Source organism: Nomascus leucogenys, chromosome 16, assembly GCF_006542625.1.
Source record: "Nomascus leucogenys isolate Asia chromosome 16, Asia_NLE_v1, whole genome shotgun sequence".
NCBI classification, from domain to species: Eukaryota; Metazoa; Chordata; class Mammalia; order Primates; family Hylobatidae; genus Nomascus; species Nomascus leucogenys.
The window spans coordinates 52,777,676-52,802,375 of NC_044396.1; the positions used below are offsets into that span (position 1 = coordinate 52,777,676).

The window sequence follows — 24,700 nt, forward strand, 5'->3', positions numbered from 1 at the left end:
TTTTTCTTTCTTTCTTTCTTTTTTTAGTCAGGGTCTTGCTCTGTTGCCCAGGCTGGAGTACAGTGGGCTGATCATAGCTCACTGTAGCCTCAAAGCTCTGGGCTCAAGCAATCCTCCTGCGTCAGCCTCCAGAGTAGTGGGGGCTATAGATGTGGGCCACCACCCCCATCTAAATATCTCTTGTTATTATTTTTTTGTAGAGACAGAGTCTCACTATGTTGCCCAGGCTGGTCTTCAACTCCTGGCCTCAAGTAATTCTCCCACCTCAGCCCCCCAAAGTTCTGAGATTACAGGTGTGAACCACCATGCTTGGCCCAGCTGCCATACTGATATATGATGCAGCAGGAATGAAAAAACGCAATTCATACTAGAAAACTAACAAAAACACATTTATTTTAAAGAAACCTCAAAATCCTCCAATACCATGGGCTGCCTTAACACGTTTTAAAATATGTGCTTTGTTGCTATTCTGCTCTGAGGCAGAGGAACATTCTTAAGAATGTTTCCCATTTCACTTGTAGAGAAATGACAGTGGCCCATCATCATTGCATGTGATGGAGGTTTACAGCCTGGTGAGTCCGCATATGGATTTTCTTGGATGGGCACCATGGCTATTAGACATTCCTCTGCCTCAGAGCAGAATAGCAACAAAGCACACTGATCTCCTTGAAAAATTAAAAGGTTTCTCCAGTTGCTAAATTCAACTCAATTCAACTCAAAAAGAGCACATATTTTGAAACGTTTTAAGGTTCTGGGAAGTGACTGTTACCTCTGTCCTGCCCTCTCTTTAGAAGCAAACAGAAAACAATGAAAAGGAAAGCATCCTTGAAGAAACTTACAAATAGCCCTGAGCCTGAGGTTTTCAGAAGGGCTGCCAAGTGCAGTAAAAATTCAACCTGGTCAGGAAGGAGGGAATTAGAGGTCTCAAAGTGCTGCAGAACTTAAGCAATGCATAAGCTGCCTCAAAGCAGTTAATCACGTGGTGCTCAGCCTGTCTGAGAGCGCTACTCCGGGCCCCATTGGACACCACCTAGTGGCAGGGGACGCTGAAGAAATGTACAGACACTCCATCTTTGCAAAAAGCAATCTCTCAGCATGGCTGGGGAAAGAAAAGGGACTGGCATTAAGATTTTGCTTTTTAAAACCTATGTCTTGGCCAGGTGTGGTAGCTCACACCTATAATCCCAGCACTTTGGGAGGCCGAGATGGGTAGATCACCTGAGGTCAGGAGTTCAAGACCAGCCTGACCAACATGGAGAAACCCCATCTCTACTAAAATACAAAAAATTAGCTGGGCATGGTGGCATGCGCCTGTAGTCTCAGCAACTCAGGTGGCTGAGACAGGAGAATTGCTTGAACCCAGGAGGTGGAGGTAGTGACTACCTCATATCTATTAACATTGTGCCAGATGATATGCTTTAAGGGTATCAGTTAATTTAATCCTCAAAGCAACCCCAAGAGACAGGAGCTCTTCTCCCCATTTTACAGATGGGGAAACTGAGGTACAAAAAGCCTAAGTAAATTGACTCAAGTCATGTAAATCAAAAGTAGGGTAGCCAAAATTTGAACTGAGGCCATCTCACTACTTAGCCTGAACTCTTAACCCCTAAACCAGGTCGGGGGCTGCTGATCTTGGTCAATCAAAATATGTAGAAGGCTAGATCGTGATATGAGGAGCTGGGGTTTAAAGCTTTGCTGCTAGACAGTCTGCTCAGGCCTTAGGGTAGCGTGTTCATAAGAAAGTGCTCAGAAACAAGAAACAAGAACTGGAAATACAACAGATTCGATGAATTCAACTCAGGCCCCTTCCCCAATACTATGTGTCAACAAACAGCTAGCTCACAACAGCAGCCCCTTTCAAAGTTGATTGATGACCTAAAGATAACTGGCAAGGGATTTATGCAAAAATCCTGCAAGAAAGGAGGAAAGAAACGTGACCGATGAAAGGCAAAAAACATATACCAAAAGAATTACATCATTAAGCAGATGAAAATGATGGATGTGTTAATAAAAAGAAGGTGTATCTGAATGAAGACCTCAAAGAATAGATAAAAGCCTCAAGAAATAAGATAACAAAAAGATATAAAAGTGAGCTGGCAAAGTTCATGGAAGAAATGGAAGAGGAAAATAAAGCCATTACAAAAGTGAAAATTGTGTTAGAAAAAGTAAAAAGAGGCACTGAAAAACACAGCTAGAGGTATAAGGCTTTTGTATGAAGTCACAAAGGCAAAATATTAAGGAACTAAAATCAGGCATAAAACCTTTCAAATTATCAGGAAAATAAGATATACAAAACTGGCTGGGCGCAGTGGCTCACATCTGTAATCCCAGCACTTTGGGAGGCTGAGGCGGGAAGATCACAAGGTCAGGCGTTGAAGACCAGCCTGACCAACATGGTAAAATCCTGTCTCTACTAAAAATATAAAAATTAGCCAGGCATGGTGGCACATGCCTTTAATCCCAGCTACTTGGGAGGCTGAGGCAATAGAATCACTTGAACCTGGAAAGTGGAAGTTGTGGTGAGCCGAGATCATGCCATTGCACCGTAGCCTGGGCAACAAGAGCGAAACTCCATCTCAAAAACAAACGAACAAAAAGATATACAAAACAAAGCTCAAAAACATTGAATGATCCCATGAATGATGGAAAGCAAAACCCATAAGGCACCCCAAAAAGATGACTGAACTAAAGTCAACTTACCATTATATGTGCAGATATAGAATGATCTGCAAGACATAGGTTTTAAAAAGCAAGGTCAATTTAAAAAAATTTTTTTTTGAAACAGAGTCTTGCTCTGTTGCCTAGGCTGGATTGCAGTGGCATGATCTCAGCTCACTGTAACCTCCACCTCCTGGGTTCAAGCAATTCTGCCTCAGCCTCCCAAGTAGCTGGGATTGCAGGCATACACCACCATGACCCGCTAAATTTTTATTTGTGTAGAGACAGGGTTTCACCACATTGGCCAGGCTGGCCTCAAACTCCTGACCTCAGGTGATCCACCCGCCTCAGCCTCCCAAAGTGCTGGGATTACAGACGTGAGCCACAGCACCCGGCCATTAAAAAGCAAGTTGAAAAAGCGTGATGAGTGTGTGCTTGTTTGTAAAATAAAATGGGTGCGTGTGCGTGTGTGTGTGTATAGTCATGTAGCCCTTAATGACATTTTGGTCAACAGCAAACTGCACATATGACAGTGGTCCCACAAGATGATAGTACCATATTTTTACTGTGCCTTTTCTATGTTTAGATACACAAATACCACGGTGTTTCAATTGTCTACAGTATGCAGTACAGTAACATAGTACGCAGGTTTGTAGCCTAGGGGCAGTAGACTCTACCATCTAGGTTTGTGTAAGTACACTCTATGGTGTTCACACAATGACAAAACCACCTAATGATGCATTTATCAGAATGAATCCACATTGTTAAGTGACACATGGTTGTGTTTGTGCATGTATGTATATATATGTATATATATGTGCATGTATGTATATATGTGTATATATATATGCATGCTTATATATGTGCAGAAATGTGTAGCAAAAGAGCACTATAAACTATTAGACTATAAACAACAGTTGTCACTGAGGAGGGGGATCATAAGGGAAGAAAAGTTACTTTTCATTGTATACACTTGTGCTATTTGAATTTTACTATCATCACCGCTTCCACAGCAAACTTTTCAAAGAATAGGAAAGTGTGTGTATATATAAACCATCAAGCAAATGTGAAAATATGAACCACTACAGAACAGAAGGCTCTAGGGCCATTTCTCAGGTTGACTGGGCCAGTAAATATCCCAACACATTTGAACCCCTGTTTACATGCGATTTGTTCTGAGAACCCAATGGGATTTTATTTTATAAATGAGTAAATGAATGAATGAAATGTGTTCTAGTTTTTGCAAATCTGATCATTCCTCCCCTGGCTAAGGATCCATTTAACTATATCATATTACCGCAGAACTTAAATCTTTCAGAGCTTTTCCAGCCAAGCTCATACATACAGGCATAACAATGTTTCCTTATGTGTCATTAGAATGAGGGTGTGCTAAACAAATCTACTTAGCAGTTTCAGCCTAGGGAGCAAGTGACCCATGATTCTTTAGACCAACAAAGGAAAGGGAGTTGCTGTATGTCATTCTGTTCATGTTGAATTTTCTCCATGATTCATTTACAATAAAGGTAGGGGTAGAGAATATACAAGGAATAGCCAGCATGGCCTGCTTTCCTGATGTCTTCACCGTGGCCCATTTGGAAATCTCAGCTACAGAAGCAGGGTCACAGTCATGTTATGAGAGCCCTTAATGATAAAGGCTGTAGTTCTCATACTATACTCGAAGGTCCTCTTCTTCATGTCCTGTTTTGAGATGTATGATTCTTAGGCTACAGAAAAAGGGATCTACTTAATAAAATGAGCCGAAGATCAAGTGACACACTTCATTTTCCATCTAAAATCTAAACCACCAAAAGAACAAAATAGGAACCATCCCCCAATTGACTTGAAATGAATATATTTTGTCCAAGTCCAGGCTCTGTGCGGCTGTGGCCAGTGCACACATGTGTGTGTTTACCTGCACACTTGGTTCATGAAGAGTGTCCTGCAGAGGAATGAAGGCCCCATTAGAGAAGAGCAAGCTTACCAGCTGTGCCAGTTTTAAAAACTCAACGAAGACATCACTTCTCAACACGTTTGGGTCCATGGTTACTGAAAAACATGGACGGTGAGCCAGGTTAGCATGGGCTGGGCTGGGCCTTGCCTATTAATTGCTATGTCCTCCAGAGATCGCTCCATGCCTTGCCAGTGCTCTGTCTCCTCCCTGAAGTGATGAATGTTGAAACCTCTCAAATACAGGAAAACCCCCAAAACTTGCCTCCTACAGGCAGCCTTAACAACAGGAACCCATGACCCCCATCCAGGGTGACCGTGTTCCCAGGCATCTCACTTTATTTATACATACCCATACTACCCAACATCCATTTTGCTGCCCTACCAGGATGATAATGAAGTTTATATGAAGAATCAGAAAGATCTTAAAACCTGCATCTAGACTCCCGGCCTAGCAAGACACAGGGTAATTTGAAAATTTAATTCAACCAAGAAACATCGACTGAGGGCACCTCTTTGGAGTCTCGCCCAGTCACCCAGGCTGGAGTGTAGTGGCGTGAGCTCGGCTCACTGCAATGTCCGCCTCCTGGGTTAAGGTGATTCTCTTGCCTCAGCCTCCGAAGTACCTGGGATTACAGGCACCCACCACCATGCCCAGCTAATTTTTGTATTTTTAGTAGACATGGGGTTTCACCATGTTGGCCAGGCGGGTCTCAAACACCCAACCTCAGGTGATCTGCCTGCCTCGGCCTCCCAAAATGCTGGGATTACAGGTGTGAGCCACAGCACCCAGCCGAGAGCACCCCTTTGAATGATAGGAGTTCTCAAGATGTTACCAAAAAAAGCAATGATAAGGCAGTCAGAGAGATTTAAAATATTTCATTCTTCTATACTTAACAAAAATATTTTCACCCTTAGTTTTAAAGCTCCTGACACAAATAGCCAGGAGATATGGGCAGAGCAGATGGAGCAGACACACCCCCATGAGAACTGCAAACCCACAAGGTATGGCCCAGCCTGGTTCCTCCTGGTTCACCCCCCTTGCCACAGATCCTCTCCTATATCCTGCGCTTCAGCTACACTTAATACTTACTAAATGCTGCCAAATTTCTTTCTTCCTTCTGTTTTTATTGCTGTTTTACGTTTTGTTTTGTTTTGTTTTGTTTTTGAGACAGAGTCTTGCTCTGTCACCCAGGCTGGAGTGCAATGGCGTGATCTCAGCTCACTGCAACCTCTGCCTCCCGGGTTCAAGCAATTCTCCTGCCTCAGTCTGTCAAGTTGCTGGGATTACAAGCATGCGCCACCACACCTGGCCTGTTTTACTAATTTTATCAAACATCCTCTACCAGCGTTCGAAACTATCACTGACTTCATTGCAGGCCGCGCCTTTTCCAAAAGACATCATGTTTTCCAAAATAAACGAAGAGAGAAAGTCCCTGCAACATGAGAAACTATTTATAAAAAGCATTCTGTCTTTTCTGAGGGGTAATTCCCGGGGTGGATGAGGGGGAAGCCCTTGCATTATCTTCTGCAACGGGGCATATAGTCAAACTATTAATAACTATATTCATTAGCATAAATTCTTGGGAATGAGGAAAGCTGCTGAAAAAGGTATTCACCCAACTGATATTTACTGCATCACTATTAAGTACAAGTACTAGGCTAAAAACTTTGTATATTTTAGCTTATCTAATCTTCATGACAAACTCTGAGGTAAATATTATTTATATTTCATGGATAAAGAAACTGCGGCTCAGAGAAGGTAGGTATCTTGCCCAAGGTCACACAGCTGGTGAGGAGCTAAAGTGGGATTTGACACTGGGTCCGATTCTGGAGCCTGTGCTCTGAGTCATGAGGCTAAGCTGTCCTGTCTTCCTACTTGACCTTGTCAAAGAGGTACACGGGTCATCCTGATGATATGAATAAAGACCAGGCCTGGAAAAGCAAACCCTTAAGCACTGTGATCATCTGTAAAAAGGCCAGGTATTAAAGGAGCATTTTGCTAAGACACGAGAAAACAAGCTAAGGGAGAATGAAAATTCAAAAGATATTACATTTTGAACTTGAACTTTGAAAGAGCTCATTCAGCAGGTCTAAAAAGAAGTATGGTCCCATGACAAAAAAAATTAATGGGAAATAGATGGCTTCTAGAATTTTTACTGTGTTTAAGAAAAATATGCAGCAATGAAAAATAATGAGATAAATCTATGACTGCTGATGTAGAATGACTTCTAAGATATATATTTTTTAAGAGAAAAAAGTCAACATACAGGAGAAAAACTTTTTTTCTTGAGCTACAAAGGACATTAGTATAATAGTTGGTGATGTTTTATTTATTTGTTTGTAGATACAGGGTCTCCATCTGTCACCCGAGCTGGAGTGCAGTTGCTCAAATCATAGCTCAGGAGGTCGAGACTGCAGTGAGCTGTGATTGCACCACTGCACTCCAGCCTGAGTGACACAGCAAGACACTGACTCTAAAAAAAAATAAAAAGACATGAGATCTATATTGCTCAGGTTGGTCTCAAATTCCTGGGCTCAAGTGATCGTCTTGCCTCAGCTTCCCAAAGTGTTGGGATTACAGGTGTGAGCCACCACGCCCAGTCTAAATGTCTCGGCAGTTTTATGTTTGCTGACTTTATTTTATTTTTTGAGACAGAGTCTTTCTCTGTTGCCCAGGATGGAGTGCAGTGGCAAGATTAGAGCTTACTGCAGCCTGAAACTCCTGGGCTCAAGCAATCCTCCCACCTCAGCCTTCCAAGTAGGTGCAGACACGTGCCACTACACCGAGCTAATTTTTATTTATTTTTTATTTTTTGGTACAGATGGGGTCTTGTTATATTGCCCAGGCTGGCCTTGAACTCCTAGGCTCAAGAGATCCTCCTGCCTTAACCTCCCAAAGTGCTGGAATTGCAGGCATGAGCTACCATGCCGAGCCTAATTGTTGGCGAAGTTTGAATAAGGTCTCTAGATAAATTATTGTATCAATGTTGTTTCCTGGTTTTGATATATTGAACATTATTGTATCAATGTTGTTTCCTCATTTTGCTAACTATACTGTGGCTCTATAAGACACTCTCTGTGATCTTAGGAAATACACAAAGTATTTTATTTATTTTTTATTTTTTTGAGATGGAGTTTCACTCTCATTGCCCAGGCTGGAGTGCAATGGCGTGATCTCGGCTCACTGCAGCCTCCTCCTCCTCCTTCTGGGTTCAAGCAATTCTCCTGCCTTAGCCTCCCAAGTTGCTGGGATTGCAGGCACCCGCCACCATGGCCAGCTAATTTTTTGTATGTTTAGTAGAGACGGGATTTTGCCATGTAGGCCGGGCTGGTCTTGAACTCCTGGCCTCAGGTGATCTGCCCACCTCAGCCTCCCAAAGTCACAAAGTATCTTAAAATAAGATGGCTGAGGTGTGTAACATTCAAGTGAGTCTAAAAAAAGATATAGAGAGATTCATATATACACATACACACACAAGGAAAAAAGAACGATAAGACAAATGTAAAATGTAAACATCTGGGAAATCTGGGTGGAGTATACAGAAATGCTTAGCATTATGTTTGCAACTTTTCTGTAAACCAAACTTTCAGAATAAAAAGCTCTGAAAATCAGCTACAGAAAAGTATGTATAGTAAACTTCAATTTGTGTTGAGCAAAAAGGGATCTATATACATGCAAATTGGTGCTAGGGAATATACAAACAGCCTGGGGTGGAAGGGGAACTTACCTTTCATTGTATATTCTTTTAGGTAGTTTATATTTTAAAAAATATTATGTGTATACACTTTTCCAATTTTAAAAACTTTAAGTCTTTAAGTGCCAGTTTTGCCATTTTCCCTTAACATCCTCTTTTCCATGAAAGCCTAATCTTGCCAACCGCAGTTTTGCTGTACACAGCATTTCTAGGACCCAGGCTAAGGGCAAGCTGTTGTACTGTAAGCCTCACAGGGGCCAGAGCTGAATGTCCTTGGTGCCTTAGCATGGCTTCCTGGTAAGGACTAACACGGAGGCACAAGCTCTGGCACTGCTAATAAAGACCTCTGATATCTCTTATGAACTTTCCTGTAAGTGGTTCATCTCATCCTTTTGTTGATTCCTAATCCAGAAACTTTTTTTTAACCTCCCAATCAAAGCCAATATACAGCACCCAAGTGTGACTCTAAACATAAAGTAGGCCAGGCATGGTGGCTCACCCCTGTAATCCCAGTACTTTGGGAAGCTGAAGTGGGCAGATCATTTGAGATCAGGAGCTCGAGACCAGCCTGGCCAACATGGTGAAACCCAATCTCTACTAAAAAAATACAAAAATTAGCTGAGCATGGAGGCAAGCACCTGTAATCCCAGCTACTAGAGAGGCTGAGGCAGGAGAATCGCTTGAACCTGGTAGGCAGAGGTTGCAGTGAGCCAAGGTCACACCACTGCACTCCAGCCTGGGCGACAGAGCAAGACTCTGTCTAAAAAAAAAAAAAAAAAAAAAAAAAAAAAAAATTAAATATTGGGTGCAGTGGCTCATATCTGTAATCCCAGCACCTTGGGAGGCTGACATGGGAGGATTGCTTGAGGCCAGGAGTTTGAGACCAGCCTGGGCAATATAGTGAGACTCCATCTCTATAAAAAAAATTTTTTTTTAATTGGCCAGGCATGGTCCATTGCACATATAGTCCCAGCTTCTCAGGAAGCTGTGGTGGGAGGAGATCAAGGCTATAGTTAGCCATGATTGTGCCACTATACTCCAGCCTGGGCAACAGGGAAAGATCCTGTCTCAAAAAATAAAATCAGCAAACATATAACTGCTGAGACATTTAGGCTGGGTGTGGTGGCTCACACCTGTAATCCCAACACTTTAGGAAGCTGAGGCAGGAGGATCACTTGAGCCCAGAAATTTGAGACCAGCCTGGGCAACATAGTGAGACCTCGTCTCTTTTATTTATTTATTTATTTAATCGTTTTTAGAGTCAGTGTCTTGCTGTGTCACCCAGGCTGGAGTACAGTGGTGCAATCACAGCTCACTGCAGCCTCAGCTTCCTGTGCTCAAGCTATCCTCCCACCTCAACGTTCTGAGTAGCTGGGATTATAGGCACGCACCACCATACCTGGCTAATTTTTAAAATTTTGTTTAGAGACAGGCTGTCTCTATGTTCCTCAGGCTGGACTTGAATTCCTGGCCTCAAGTGATCCTCCTGCCTCAGCTTCCCAAAGTGCTGAGATTACAGGTGTGAGCCACCATGCCCAGCCAGACCTCATCTGTTAAAAAAAAAAAAAAAAAGGTATTTTTAAAACCAAATACAAAGAACACATATTATATGATCCCTTATATATGAAACGTCCAGAACAGGCAAATCTTTAGAGATAAAAATTATAGTGGTAGTTGCCAGGGCGTGGTGGGGGAGGGAAAGAGGAAGTGATTGCCAATGGGTATGAGGTTTCTTTTGGGGATGATGACAATATTCTAAAATTAGATTATGGTAATGGTCACACAATTAATTACATAAATATATTGTAAAAGAATTGAACACTTTAGCAGGTGAATTTTGTGGCATATAACTTACATTGCAATAAATCTGTTTTTTAAAAAACCTGCAAATACATACCATTTTGCAAATATTGTTCCAGTTGGTCCCTCCTCTCATCGGCCATAGCTGTGGTCATTGCCAGATAGTACTTTGGTGGGAAGGGTGGCAGGCAATTCCCAAAGACCCGCCTTAGCTGAAAGATCCAGGAAACACAGTTAAGGCAGGTGAGCCACCAGTTCAGGGTTGATGAGATTACTAAAGCCTCCTCTAGGGCAAGTCCCATCCCAGCACTTTATTTCAAATTAAGCCTTCCTGGTGGCCCAAAGGGGGAAAAGAGGACAATTTGATTTTCTTAAGGAGGAATTTATTTCAGTATATATTCTGGAGACGTTACTAGACATATCACAGACCGACAGCTCCAGTCTAAGTTTGGTAGAGCTGAGATGTATTTTTATTTTTCATTTGTTTTATAAGACTAGCCACTGCTCACATCATACAATATTATCTTGATTCATTCCACAATAGTGTCTGTGATGTCAATGACAACGGGAATTAAATTCCTCAACCCTACCTCCACCAAATCTGAACTTGACAAATGCTTACAGCTGTGTTACCTAATGCGCTAGCCACCAGGCACCTGTGGCGAATGAGCACTTGAACGTGGCTAGTTTGGATTGAGTTGTGTTGTAGGTGTAAAATACATTCCAAATTTCAAAGAAAAGAGAATGTAAAACATCTCGCTGATAATTTTTTATATTGATTACATGTTGAAATGATAATATTTTGGATATATTGAATTAAATAAAATATATTATTAAAATTAATTCCATCTGTTTCCTTTTACTCTTTTTAATGTGCCTATCAGAAAATTTTAAATTACATAGGTGACTCATATTTCTTCCTTTCTGTTTTTTTTTGTTTTTTTTTTAAAAGGAGTTTCACTCTTGTTGCCCAGGCTGGAGTGCAACAACCCGATCTTGGCTCACTGCAAACTCCGCCTCCCGGGTTCGAGCAATTCTCCTGCCTCAGCCCCCTGAGTAGCTGGGATTACAGACATGTGCCACCAGACCAGGCTAATTTTGAATTTTTAGTAGAGACAGTGTTTCTCCATGTTGGCCAGGCTGGTCTCAAACTCCCGACCTTAGGTGATCCACCTGCCTCTGCCTCCCAACGTGCTGGGATTACAGGAGTGAGCCACTGCACCCGGCCAGGTGACTCACATTATATTTCTATTGGACCAGGGCTGGTTACAGAATTCCAATAAGGCTGACATATGATCCCAAGCAGAAACCAGCCAGGCCCTTCTCTCCCACTTACTCATATATGACCCATGACCATGGTAGTAATTATTTTTATGGAACCTAAAAAGTGGATGCATAAAAAATAATTTTAAAATTAAGAACTAAAAGTGTACATCTTTATTCCAGCCCTACACTTGTAGTGGCAGCTTGAAGGTAAGGCACAGAATCATTCTCCTGAAAATAAGAGAAAGGAATCCACTTAGAAACCCAATCAGGTTTTGACATGGTACCTCTAAAGCAGGAAGGCTGAAATCTTACTATTACCATACTCAGTGGCTTAAAGAAAATGAAAGATGTTTTCCAGTTTCATCCCATTCTTAGTAAAATATCGCAAGGACAAAAAACCAAACACCGCATGTTCTCACTCATAGGTGGGAATTGAACAATGAGAACTCATGGACACAGGAAGGGGAACATCACATTCCAGGGACGGTTGTGGGGTGGGGGGAGGGGGGAGGGACAGCATTAGGAGATATACCTAATGCTAAATGACGAGTTAATGGGTGCAGCAAACCAACACGGCACATGGATACATATGTAACAAACCTGCACATTGTGCACATGTACCCTAAAACCTAAAGTATAATAATAAAAAAATAAAATAAATTTAAAAAAAAGAAAATGAAAGATGGAATAAGAAAAATGAGGCTGCAAACAGTAAGATTTTTTAATTCCGTGGCCTTTGTCATAAATACAGTGAGTATCTGACAAATATTTACCTTGCATAGACAGGCCCTAACTTCAAAAAAGTCAAGAATCTGATGACTTCTCTCCATGCCCGCTACCATCACCCTGGTCCAAGCCACTATCATCTCTTTTCTAGATTATTGCAGTAGCCTTCCAACAAGTCTCTCTGCTTCTACCCGTGACTCCTTCAGTCTATTCCTAACACAGAATCTAAAGTGATACTTTATTTTTATTTTTATTTTTATTTTTTTTTGAGACAGAGTCTCGCTCTGTCACCCAGGCTGGAGTGCAGTGGCATGATCTTGGCTCACTGCAACCTCCGCTTCCTGGGTTCAAGCGATTCTCCTGCCTCAGTCTCCCGAGTAGTTGGGACTACAGGTGTGCACCACCATGCCCAGCTAATTCTTGTATTTTTAGTAGAGATGGGGTTTCACCATGTTGGCCAGGCTGGTCTCGAACTCCTGGCCTCAGGTGATCTGGCTGCCTTGGCCTCCCAAAGTGCTGGGATTACAGGTGTGAGCCACTGCACCCAGCCTAAAGTGATACTTTAAAAATGTAAGTCAGCCAGGTGCAGTCATGCACACCTGTACTCCCAGCTACTTGGGAGGCTGAGGCAAGAGGGTTGCTTGAGCCCAGGAGTTCAAGGTTAGCCACTGCCCTCCAGCCTGGGAAACAGAGCAAGACTCTATCATCTCTTAAAATAAGAAAAGTAAGTCAGATCATTCCACTGCCTTGCTCAAAATCATCCTCAACTTCTCATGTCACTCAAGAAAACCCAAAATTCTTCCAATGATCTAGAACTGTGCCATCTAATATGGTGGGCATTAGCCACCTGTGAGTAAATTTAAACCTAATTAAAATAATATAAAATTTTAAAATTCAATCTTCAGTCTTGCTAGCCACATTTCAAATGCTTAATAGCCACTTGAAATATTGTAATTTGCTACTGAGTTGGGCAAAGCAGATATATAGCATTTCCATCAGCACAAAAGTTCTATTGGAAAACATTGGTCTGCCATCTGGAATGGTTATTAACTGCCTGCCTGTGGGTAAAACACACTTCCCTGATGCATTTTTTTGGTGTTTGGTTGTTTGATTTTTAGATAACTGGAACTTGGTACCAGCAGTTATTTGTGTGATTTAAAATTTTAAAAACTTGTGTCTTGAAGAGAATACAGAATATTACAACCACTTTGAAAGACAGTTTGGCAATTTCCTACAAAGCTAAACATAGTCTCACTCTATAATCCAGCAATAAATACCCAACTGATTTGAAAACTGTCCATACAAAATGTTTATGGCAACTTTATTCATAATCCCCAAAATTTCAACAACAAAGATGTCCTTCAATCTGTGAATGGATAAGCAAATGGTGATATATCCATACAATGAAATGTGTTATTCAGAAATAAAATGAAAAAAGTTATCAAAACACAAAAGACATGAATGAAACGTAAATAAATATTGCTAAGTGACAGGAGTCAGTCTGGAAAAGCTATATACTATATGATTTCAATTATATGACATTCTGGAAAAGGCAAAAGTATAGAGACTTTATAAAAAGATCAATAGCCACCAAGTTTTGGGGCAAGGAGGTACGGAATAGCTGAAACACATGGAGTTTTTTAGGGCAATAAAACTAGTCTATACGAAACTAGAATTGTGGATGCATGACACTATGCATTAGTCAAAATTACAACAGAACTTCATGTTTTCTGAACTTTACAACAGAAGCTTCATGTTTGCAAATATTTTTAGAAATAATTTAAGAGGTTGGGGGAATCCGAGGATGGAATGTAGAATGTGATAAAACTATATTACAAATGTGTGAAACCAACTCACTGAACGTGGTGAGAAAAAAAGTGCTGACCTAAGTCACTTTGAAAATGAGTCGAGTCTGTAAACTAAAGGCAAAGAAACAAACTGTATGCAGGCATTGGACTCTGGCTGATAAAGTTGCTTCCCACAGGAGTATAGGTTAACAGTACTATACTGCTACATGTGTATACAGAATTAAACAAGTAAATGAATGGCAGATAGTAGGAGTCAGGTTTCCAACTGTTGTAGTGGGAGTTTACACATAAGGGGAAGAGGCTAGAATGATCCATGTGGTAATGCACTAGAGTTGAATATATTAGTATGACCACATGTTTAGTTTAATATGGATACAGATGATTACATATAGAAATATTTGTTCATGTGTCTGTATACATGGGTTAGTATACACACATATATTTCCTTGCTCTGTCAGCTGAGAGGACCTAGATGCAACAACATTCCAGTAGCAATGAACATATCTAGTGCCCAGATCTTAGTTTCCAATACCATTCTACAATCAATGCAACCAAGGATCTATGGAGAAATGGCTGATTTCTAGGACTGAGGCAGGAAATATACAAGATGGGCCTGCAGTACCTTGTAGCTCCAGAAAGTAAGGAAACATTCAAAACAAATGAAAAAAACAAATCAGGAATGGGAGTACATCAGAGACAAAGGAGCAAAATGAAAGAGCTTCCATGGGCCAGGATGGAACAATTTGACCAACCAAGTAGTAGTGAAATATAACCCGAAGTATAAAGTGAATACCCATGAGTCCTTATAGACTTGTTTTAAATAAATAGGAGTGACCAGACAAATCTCTTGTGCAGAAGAACATCAGATAATTTCTTTTCTTTTCTTTTCTTTTTTTTTGGAGACAGAGTCTTGCTCTTGTTGCCCAGGCTGGAGTGCAATGGCACGATCTTGGCTCACTGCAACCTCTGCCTCCTGGGTTCAAGCGATTCTCCTGCCTCAGCCTCCCGAGTAGCTGGGATTACAGGCATGCACCACTATGCCTGGCTAATTTTGTATTTTTAGTAGAGACGGGGTTTCTCCATGTTGGTCAGGCTGGTCTCGAACTCCTGACCTCAGGTGATCCACCCACCTCGGCCTCCCAAAATGTTGGGATTACAGGCGTGAGCCACCACACCCAGCCACATCAGATAATTTCTATAGATACTCCTCAAGGAGGGGGAACATAAATCCCCACTCTCAGTGTGGGCTGCATGTAGTGACTTCCTTCCAAAGAGGATACTATGGAAAGAGAGGACAAAAGAGTAACTTTACAGTGGAGAAACCTGACAAATACTACCTCACCCAGGTGATGAAGACCAGCATCAAGAGTGTAAGTCAGATGATAGTAGGTACTCTTGATATGATGTGATTAGAGTGGCACTTTATCTCTGGGGTCTTCATCCCCCCAACCCATAACCCCCATCTAATTATGTGAAAAATACAAGGCAAATTCCAAGAAGGATATTCTACAAAATATCTGACAAGTACTCCTTAGAATTATCAAGGTCATTAAACATAAGGAAAATCTAAGAAACTGTCACAGTCAAGAGGAACTTAAGGAGACCTAACAACTCAATATAATGTGGTACCCTGGCTGGGGTCCTGGAAGAGAAATAGGACATTAGGTAAACACTAAGGAGGTCTGAAAAGTTATAGACTGTAGTTAATAAGAATGTATCAATACTGATTTGTTAATTGTAACAAATGTACCATATTAATATAAAACCTTAATAATAGAGGAAACTGGATTATATGGAAACCCTCTGTCCTATCTTTTCTGTAAACTAAAACTGTTTCAAAAAATAAAGTTTATTTTAAAAAAAAACTGATATTCTGGCTTCTCTTGAAAACTGAGATCTGGAATCAACAGGTTCACACTCAGGCAACTGTCTGGTGAGGGGACCTAAACCTCTCCACTGTTGTTCACCTGACCCTCATCTCTCATTTAAAGTACCTGCCAGTTGGCTGCGGTGGCTCATGCCTGTCATCCCAACACTTCAGGAGGCCTAGGCGGGCAGATTGCTTGAGCCCATGAGTTTAAGACCAGCCTAGGTAACATGTCAAGATGTTGTCTCTACTAAAAATACAAAAAATTAAGCCAAGTGTGGTAGCATGTGCCTGTAGTCCCAGCTACTCAGGAGGTTGAGGTGGGAGAATAACCTGAGCTGGAGACTTCAAGGCTAAGGCGACAGTGAGCCGAGATCACACCACTGCACTCCAGCCTGGGCCACAGGAGTGAGACCTTGTTTCAAAAAAAAAAAAAAAAAAAATATATATATATATATATATATATGTATATATACACACACACATGCATATGTATATATATAGTACTTGCCTGTAGCCATTTAAGTTTGCAATCTCTCATCTAAACCTAGTGTATATATATATATATTTTTTTTTTTGAGACAGGGTCTCACTCCTGTTGCCCAGGCTAGAGTACAACTAAACCTAGTATAAAATATTATAGGCCAGGCATGGTGGCTCACGCCTGTAATCCCAGCACTTTGGGAGGCCGAGGCAGGCGGGTCACAAGGTCAGGAGATCAAGACCATCCTGTCTAATGCGGTGAAACCCTGTCTCTACTAAAAATACAAAAAAATTAGCTGGGCGTGGTGGCGGGCGCCTGTAGTCCCAGCTACTCGGGAGGCTAAGGCAGGAGAATGGCGTGAACCCAGGAGGTGGAGCTTGCAGTGAGCCGAGATTGCACCACTGCACTCCAGCTTGGGTGACAGAGCAAGACTCCGTCTCAACAAACAAACAAACAAACAAACAAATAAAATATTATAGTGACAATTCTGTTTCTTTTAAACTCAAGGAAATTTTTCTGCCCTTCCAGACACCGTCAAAAGGCATCCCAGTTGGAGCATTATCCCAGGCAGGGCTGCTGAAACAACCTGGGATTGATGCACCCATCTCTGCTAATTCCATTAAATAGAAGCAAAAATTTGACTTCTTTGCATGCAATTATTTCTTGGCTAACTGATTAAGTGACCTTTAAAAGGCAATTGTCTTCCTTGGCATGTGTTCATAAGTGTCGCAGATGTTCCCGAATCAGTTCTAATCACAGCAGCCTTGAATCAACAGGGCTGCCTGAGTTATCCATCTGCAAGATAGTGTCTTGGGGAAGTCCTGAGGACAAAATCTGGGGAAAAATCAACAAGGATTAAGGTTCTAATACCTATCACAGGGCAGAAACCTTCCCAGCAGGTTTTTACAACATGAGCTGACTTGTCAAGGCATCTTTCCCCGCCCTTCTCGGATACTGATCTAAGGGGGACAATGAACATAAAGGAAACTGAGTGGTTAAATGTGCCAAAAGTCAACAATCAAATCCAAGTTCAACTCCACCAAAAGAGGACCTTTTCCATGGGTCTCAGTGCACAGTTGACCTGTCAAAACCACCAGTGCACTGAGAATTATCTGGTACTACAGTTCAGCACTATCTGTCTTTCAAAAAACTATTTAAAGAGATCAAAAGAAAAACATACCTGTTCTGCTCTTTTACTATGTGGTGTTTTTGTTTGTTTGGGGTATTGTGGGGTTTTTTTAAGACTGTGATCGGACAAATATTTTCATAAACCCCAGAACAGGCCGGGCATGATGGCTCATGCCTGTAATCCTGGCACTTTGGGAGGCTGAGGTGGGCAGATCACCTGAGGTCAGGAGTTCAAGACGAGCCTGGCCAACATGGCAAAACCCCTTCTCTACTAAAAATACAAAAATTAGCCAGGTGTGGTGGCAGGCACCTGTAATCCCAGGTACCCGGGAGGCTGAGGCAGGAGAATCACTTGAACTTGGCGGGGGTGGAGGTTTCAGTGAGCTGAGATCGCACCACTTCACTGCAGCCTAGGTGAAAGAGCGAGACTCCATCTCAAAACAAAACAAAAACAAACAAAAAATCCCAGAACAATCTCCTGTACCAACTTCCCCTTTGTACAGCTCTGCCTTTTAACATGAAGAGGCCTTTACAGGCCAGTTGAAAATGTCACCTACTTCGCCCACTTTACTGCATTCACACCCTCCTATACCTACGCCAAAATGGTGATGGCCTGGGACAAGTAGAATTACAGACACAAACGGTGTCTGTTTCTAATGTCGACTCATTCATCCCATCTCTCCGAGTCCCCTTGTAGTTAAAAACTCAAATTCACCATATAAAGGGCCACAGCTCAGAGTCTGGGTGGTGGCATCTAGAACCTAACAGCATGGCCTAGAGCTTGCATATTAACCCATTTGTTCCTCAAAACAGCACTATGAGGTAGACAGATCCTCAGCACCATGAACATTGTCATCTTCCACCTTGAGCAGGAGCAACCCCAGACTCAGGGAGATGAAGTGACTTAAAACTAGGACATCCAAGCTAATAACTGGCAGAAGATGGACTCAGTCTTCTCACTGCTGTCATCATCATCACCATCACCTTTCCCACCAAATCTCTGCTAAGCAACTACCAAGGCAGAATTCCATGCTGGGTGTTCCATGCCCGCAAGGCTTCATTCTGTCCCTTCATTCAAATATTTGGGTTTTGCTTGTAAATAATCAGGGGAGACAAAATATAAACACAAAAACAGGAAGGAGCATGACAAGGTTGAAAAATGAAGTGGCACAGCAATCAGAGAAAGGCATCTCATTCAATCAAGGGGGACTTCCTGGAGGAGATGGGACTGAGGTGGGCTTTGAGAAACGATTGCTCCCTTGACAGGTAGACTAAAACCAGCAGTCATCCCAGGCAGAGGAAGTGAGCCAGGCAGAGACAAAGAGTGCGCCAGCCTGATAGGAACAGGAGGTATGGGTAGGGAAAGAGGAGATCAGGTTAGGTCAGAGGGGAAGCAGCCAAGTTGGGTCAGCACTTGGCAGGGAGGACAACTGAACCAGCGCATACAGGCTGCACAGCCCTCCCCTCCTGCTGACGGGTCCTTTGCAAGCTTTCCCAACTTGTTCCCATTGCCATGTCTGATGCTGGCAGAGTGCAAAGAAACAGAGCCCCATATCACTGTTCACAGAGCCCCGTATCACTTACACAGGATGGCCTCATCTGTAACTTGGTGGAAATGAGCTGATTAAATGTTTCCCTCACAGATTTCTTTAAATCTATTTGGGCAGGGTGGTGCCAGCAAGAGCAGGGGCATAAATCAAACTGGTTTTGTTTATCTAAAGGCACAGAAAAAGGTGGGGCCAGCCAGTTCACACGGCGGGAAGATGGGCAGCACTGAGCAGCAGAGGTTCAAGCTGCCAGAGCCCGAGGGAGCCTCACTGGGGACAGGACTGCAGGTGAGGATGACAGAGGGCGCAGGTCACAGCAGAGCCCATGGAAACACACCCACCTCTTCCCAAGGTCCAGCTTTTCTTTGTTTTGGTTTTTGTTTTGAGACGGAGTCTCCGTCTGTTGCCCAGCCTGGAGTGCAGTGGTGGGATCTCAGCTCACTGCAATCTGTGCCTCCTGGGTTCAAGCAATTCTCGTGCCTCATTCTCCCAAGTAGCTGGAATTATAGGCACATGCCACCACACCTGGCTAATTTTTTGTGTTTTAGTAGAGACGGGGTTTTACCATGTTGCCCAGGCAGGTCTCAAACTCTTGAGCTGAAGTGATCCACCCACGTTGGCCTCCCAAAATGCTGGGATTCTAGGTGTGAGCCACTGTACCTGGTCAACCCAGGTCCAGTTTTTATGCACTAGCTCTCCACATACCCTGGCTGAGATGGAGTAGAGGCCACCTCACCTGTGCCAGGTACTGTCCCTCAATCTCAATTATCCAACATGCAAAATATAAGTCCAATTCTTAAAGCCAAATATCACACATGCTAAAGTAATAGTCCTAATTTAACAGAATGCATGGCATATAATAGAAACTTAGTAAATATTTCTTAAGCAAATAATCAGTTAATTATATAGATGAAAACTATTCTATCAGGATGCAGAACTTCCCAGAAAATAAACTGGAAATAAACTCATATTCCCCAAACACAAACACAGATGGGACCTTTCTACTATTTCCTTTTTTACAGTGCTCTGTGTTAAATCATATTAAGAATTCTGAGCCGTTTCACATCCTCCACTGAATAGGAGAAATAAAAACTAGCTGAAAAGTATCTGGGAGAGGTCACCCAACCTTTCAGTCTCAGACTTAGGGTGGCCAGATAAAATACAGGATGCTCAGTTAAATATGTATCAAGTGGTGCATGGGACATACTTATACTAAAAAAAAAATTGTTGTTGATTTGTGATTTAAATTTAACTGGGGGACTTTGTATTTGTATTTGCTAAATCTAGCAACCCTACTCAGACTTTTCATTTTTTTTTTTTTTTTTTTTTTTGGAGACAGGGTCTCACTCTGTCACCCAGGTTGGAGTGCAGTGGCGCAATCTGAGCTCACTGCAACCTCCACCTCCCAGGCTCAAGCGATCCTCCCACCTCAGGCTCCTGAATAGCTGGGATTACAGGAGCACCACCATGCCTGGCTAATTTTTTGTATTTTTGGTAGAGACAGGGTTTTGCCATGTTGCCCAGGCTTGTCTTGAACTCCCGAGCTCAGGCAGTCCACCCACCTTGGCCTCCCAGAGTGCTGAGATTGCAGATGTGAACCACCATGCCCGGCCTCAGACTCTTTACCTATAAAATGAGAGTGATGATGATGATTGAACTGCTGACCTTACTGGGGACTTGCTGGAACAAAATCCTGTGTCTAGAACTCTCATGACAGAGAGTGGATGCTGGAGGCCTGGGGTCAGGGCTGAGTGAAGGAGATTGAGAGCAAAAAGAATATCGGGGCCAAGGGCAAACTTCCCCTTCATCCTCTGAAGGTTCACTGAAAAATCAACTGACAAAAGGCAGATTCATAGGAGAAAAGGCATACAAATTTACTAACATGCGCGGGCGTCTTACAAAATACAAGATCTCAAAGAAATGGCCAGATGGTTGATGGTTTTATACCATCTTGAGATTACAGAAAAAAGCGGCATGGCCAAAAACAGGTTATGGTGGCAAATCAGGTTATGGTGGCGAGACAGGTCATGGGAGAAGAGGAGAGACCTGGCTAGCAAAGGTGGTCTTAGTATATAGAGGAAACCCACAGATAGAAGCTCTCAGAGAGAATAGTTGGTAAACATTTCTTTCAGACCTTTAAAGGTGTCACACTCTCCGTGATTCTTTCCTAAATCTGAACAAGAGAGGACTTCAGAGAAAGCCTGGCTGCATCAATACAGATTCTCTCTACAGGTGCAAATTTCCTCCACAAAAGGCAGCTTTTCAGCTATTCTGATATTTCCAGCTCTCTACACAGCCATCTTGAAATATGTCATAGCAGTACATTTTTGGATAAAATATTTTGGTTTCCTTCAAGGACAAGGGGACTTTTAGAGTGAGGCAAAAAAATTTTTTAACCTTGATCATGGTGGTGATAATTGTATACATTTACCAAAATTCATTACACCGAACCCATAAAGTTGGGGAATTTTATTACATTACATGATTCCAAAATATAGTAAAAGTATGTTAGTTTGGGACTCAGTCATTTGACTCATTGTTTTACTGATATGATTTATTTTATCAACTTTAGAAAGAAACCACATTAATGTAATAGGTCAGAGCAGGTTCTAGAAATCAAATCCTGCCTCCAACATTAACAGTATGACTTTGGGAAAATTGTACCTCAGCGTCTTCATCTGTTAAATTGGACTAATTCTAATGCTAGCTCATACTATTGTAAAAATTAAGCTATTACAGGTGAAGTATTTGGTACCAAAATCAGCACACAGTAACTACTTGTTATTATTTCAGATTGATTATAAATACCACTAGCCATCTAAGATCTAAATAGTTTCTTTAAAAATGTAGTAGTTTGTATAGAAAGGGGGAAAATGATAAATATTCATGTAAGATATATGGAAGTTGGAAACTAGACAAAGAAATTTCCATTTTAGTATTTTGAGAAATCTGGGATAAATATGAAATATTTATTAAAATCTATTTTATTAAAATCTATTGTATACCCTACTGAGGGCACTGAGCCATGGTAATTCAATATTTAAAGGCCCCGATAGTAAATAACAGACAATTTCTACTTCATGTCTTACCAAAAAGAAGATCAAGAATAAAATTTACTCACTCTATGCCTCTGCTTCTGGACCTGCTAGGATTTGATTCATCTGAGTTTTCCTGAAAATAAGCATTTTCCCAAGTCTGTTGGGTAAGAAGGGCCAGATTCAGGAATGCTTGAAGCCTCTGAGTCCACAAATGTTTGCTGAGCATATATTATGTACCAGGCTCTGCAAGCAGCTGGCCCCTAATCTTCACAGGCACACTGCGAGGCTGACATCCATAAGGACCCATTTGCTTGTTATTTCTGATGAGAAAATTGAAGATCAGAGGAGAGGTGAGGTGATCAGCCAGGACGCAGTTGATCAGTCACAGGCTTTCTTGCTGCCTCCTGCTCTGCTCCCACCCCTTCCCCACCTCAAGCTGCAGGAAGACAGAGGAGGGTAGGAAAGGATACCCTGCCTCCCCCTGCCAATGCCTAAGACACCCATCCTTTGTCTTCCTTTGAGATCCCTGCCTCTGCAGTCCTCACATGTGTTTCAGTCACAAGTAGCTTCTTATCTTCCAGAAGTCTGAATCTATGCCATTCTTCATTCAATCATTTGACAATCGTTCCTAAGGACCTAGTGGGTCACAGCACTAGTAATATAAAGATGACCACTCAAATTAACTAGTAACCACATTACAACTGTTCTTCGTTGACTCCAAAGATACTTAATCACACCTTGAAAATGGACTTTTCCAATGCACTATGATGAATGAGCAAGAAGGCTTGCTACAGTGACAATTTCAATAGCAGAAAAAACAAACTAAGCTGTCAGTCAACAGAAGATGGTTAAATGAAACATGGTGTATCTAACTCACTAGAAACCCAGAGACTGTCTGAAAAAACTCTTTCAAAACGAACAAACAAACAAACAAACAAAAACAGCTGTTGCCTCTGGGCAAGTTTTTTCTGTTTTCTCTGTACTTTTTTTTTTTTTTTAATAGAGACAAGGTCTCGGCTATGTTGCCCAGGCTGGTCTCAAACTCTGGGACTCAAGTAATCCTCCCGCCTCAGTCTCCCAAAGTACTGGGATTACAAGCATGAGCCACGGTGCCTGGCCTATACTTTTGTTTTTAATGTTAGGTATGTGCTCTTTATAACCTAAAATCTGAAACAAAAATACAAAAAGCACTATTCATGGGGGAGTGGAGGAGGAGGGTAAAGTTTATTTCTAAACTTTCATTTACTTCTGTAATCCATTTTGAAGACTTATAACACCTCCTTGTAAGAACAATGAAACCCATTAGAGCAGACTAATAAATCAGTCTGCCTCCCAGAGAAAATACTGTCAAGACAGCAGGGTGAGAAACTATCCTAGCTTGGTAAGTCATGTTCCCTGGTTCCCAGCCTGCCAGTACTTGAAGCCTCATGGCCATTCGAAAACAAAACTAGAGACACACCTTTTTAAAGGGGCAAACTTAAGAAACTCTGGAAACAAAGGAGACTAAATACCCATGTACAAGACTCCAAAGACTCTAGGCCTTGATCTAGACCCAGTTTCCTAATTTTGGAGGGAGGCATTGTCCTGGGGAACAGCGGGCACTGAAATGGGGCCCAGCATAGCCCCAGCGCCCTGCCAGGCGGGGCTAGCGAGGATCACCCGGCTGCGGCTGCGAGTGGCTTGGAAGAATCACCTGCGCCCGGTTCCCTCATCTCACAGCTGTAGGCGACCAGGCGCCGCAGCATGCATTCATCCAACTGTATGCCAAGCAATTCAGTTCATCCTTACCAGGACCCTGTTTCACAATACGAAGCCCGAGGCCCTGAAAGGCCCAGTGTCTTGCCAGAGTCAGAGGAACAGAGCGCTTTGGGGACAGCTTTCTCCACCTGTCTCAGTGGATGGGCTCGTACCCGCCTCCAACCTGCTCACCTGTTCGTTCCAACCGTGCAGCTGGCTGTAGCGCACCCTGCAGAAGAGGAACCCGTCCAGGTACACGGAGTACAGCTGCAAACACACAGACACCCCGTCCCGGGTGAGCCGAGGGATAAGCGAGCATTGCCACCGGCCCCCTCCCTGCCCACCCTGACCCCAGCTCTGGGCGCACCACGTAGCGGCCCCCCAGCGCGTCGGACCGCTGCTGGGACACCGGGATACAGAAATGCATCTTCATGGCTGGGCGGGCTTGGGAGTAGCGCTGGGAACCCGACCTGCGGCGGCGGGCGGTGCGCGGCTCTGAACTTGGCAGCGGTGGACGCAGCAGGGCCTGCCACGCGACTCAGGGCGAACCCCGGCGCCCGCTCTCCCTGGCCCGGGGCGTCCACAGGTGGGGCCGGGGCCGGGCCGCGCCGCCTCCCAGTCCCCGCCCCATCCAGCCCCGCCGCTCTGGTCCCGGGATAGGTGGTGACCGGGGCTGGGGCGCATCCACGGCCACCCCCACCCCGGACATCAGCCACTGTTGGTATTTTCTCCAAGAAGGCCCGTGAGGGGCTTGAAAACAGTTTGTGTCCCATTACCTGCCAACGCTGCCTGCAGTGCACTAATTAAGATTTCTGTAATTACATAGATCTAGTAACTGCCTCATGATTAGCAGAGTTTGTTTGGTCAGTTTTTTTGTATTGACATTTGTTAAATGTAACACAAGACATGCAGCAATATATGCAACCCTGCTTTAGTATTATTCTTTCAATCTTGTTTTTCCTCCTTAAAATACCAGAAGCCCCCCAAAATGGAAAT

General features: G+C 42.8%; 1 protein-coding gene across 1 annotated transcript in view; it reads right to left on the reverse strand.

Annotated features, from left to right (window-relative positions):
- The window catches only part of SNX31 (sorting nexin 31), a 76,604-nt gene extending 52,319 nt beyond the window's left edge, over positions 1 to 24,285 (reverse strand). The window contains exons 1-4 of the mRNA XM_003256066.4: positions 24,072 to 24,285; positions 23,897 to 23,971; positions 10,201 to 10,315; positions 4,640 to 4,704 (exon numbers count right to left, since the gene is read on the reverse strand). Of these exons, the coding sequence (XP_003256114.2) occupies positions 4,640 to 4,704; positions 10,201 to 10,315; positions 23,897 to 23,971; positions 24,072 to 24,137 (321 nt within the window). The 5' untranslated portion in view covers positions 24,138 to 24,285. The remainder of the gene's footprint in view (positions 1 to 4,639; positions 4,705 to 10,200; positions 10,316 to 23,896; positions 23,972 to 24,071) is intronic.
- Positions 24,286 to 24,700: the final 415 nt, after the last annotated feature.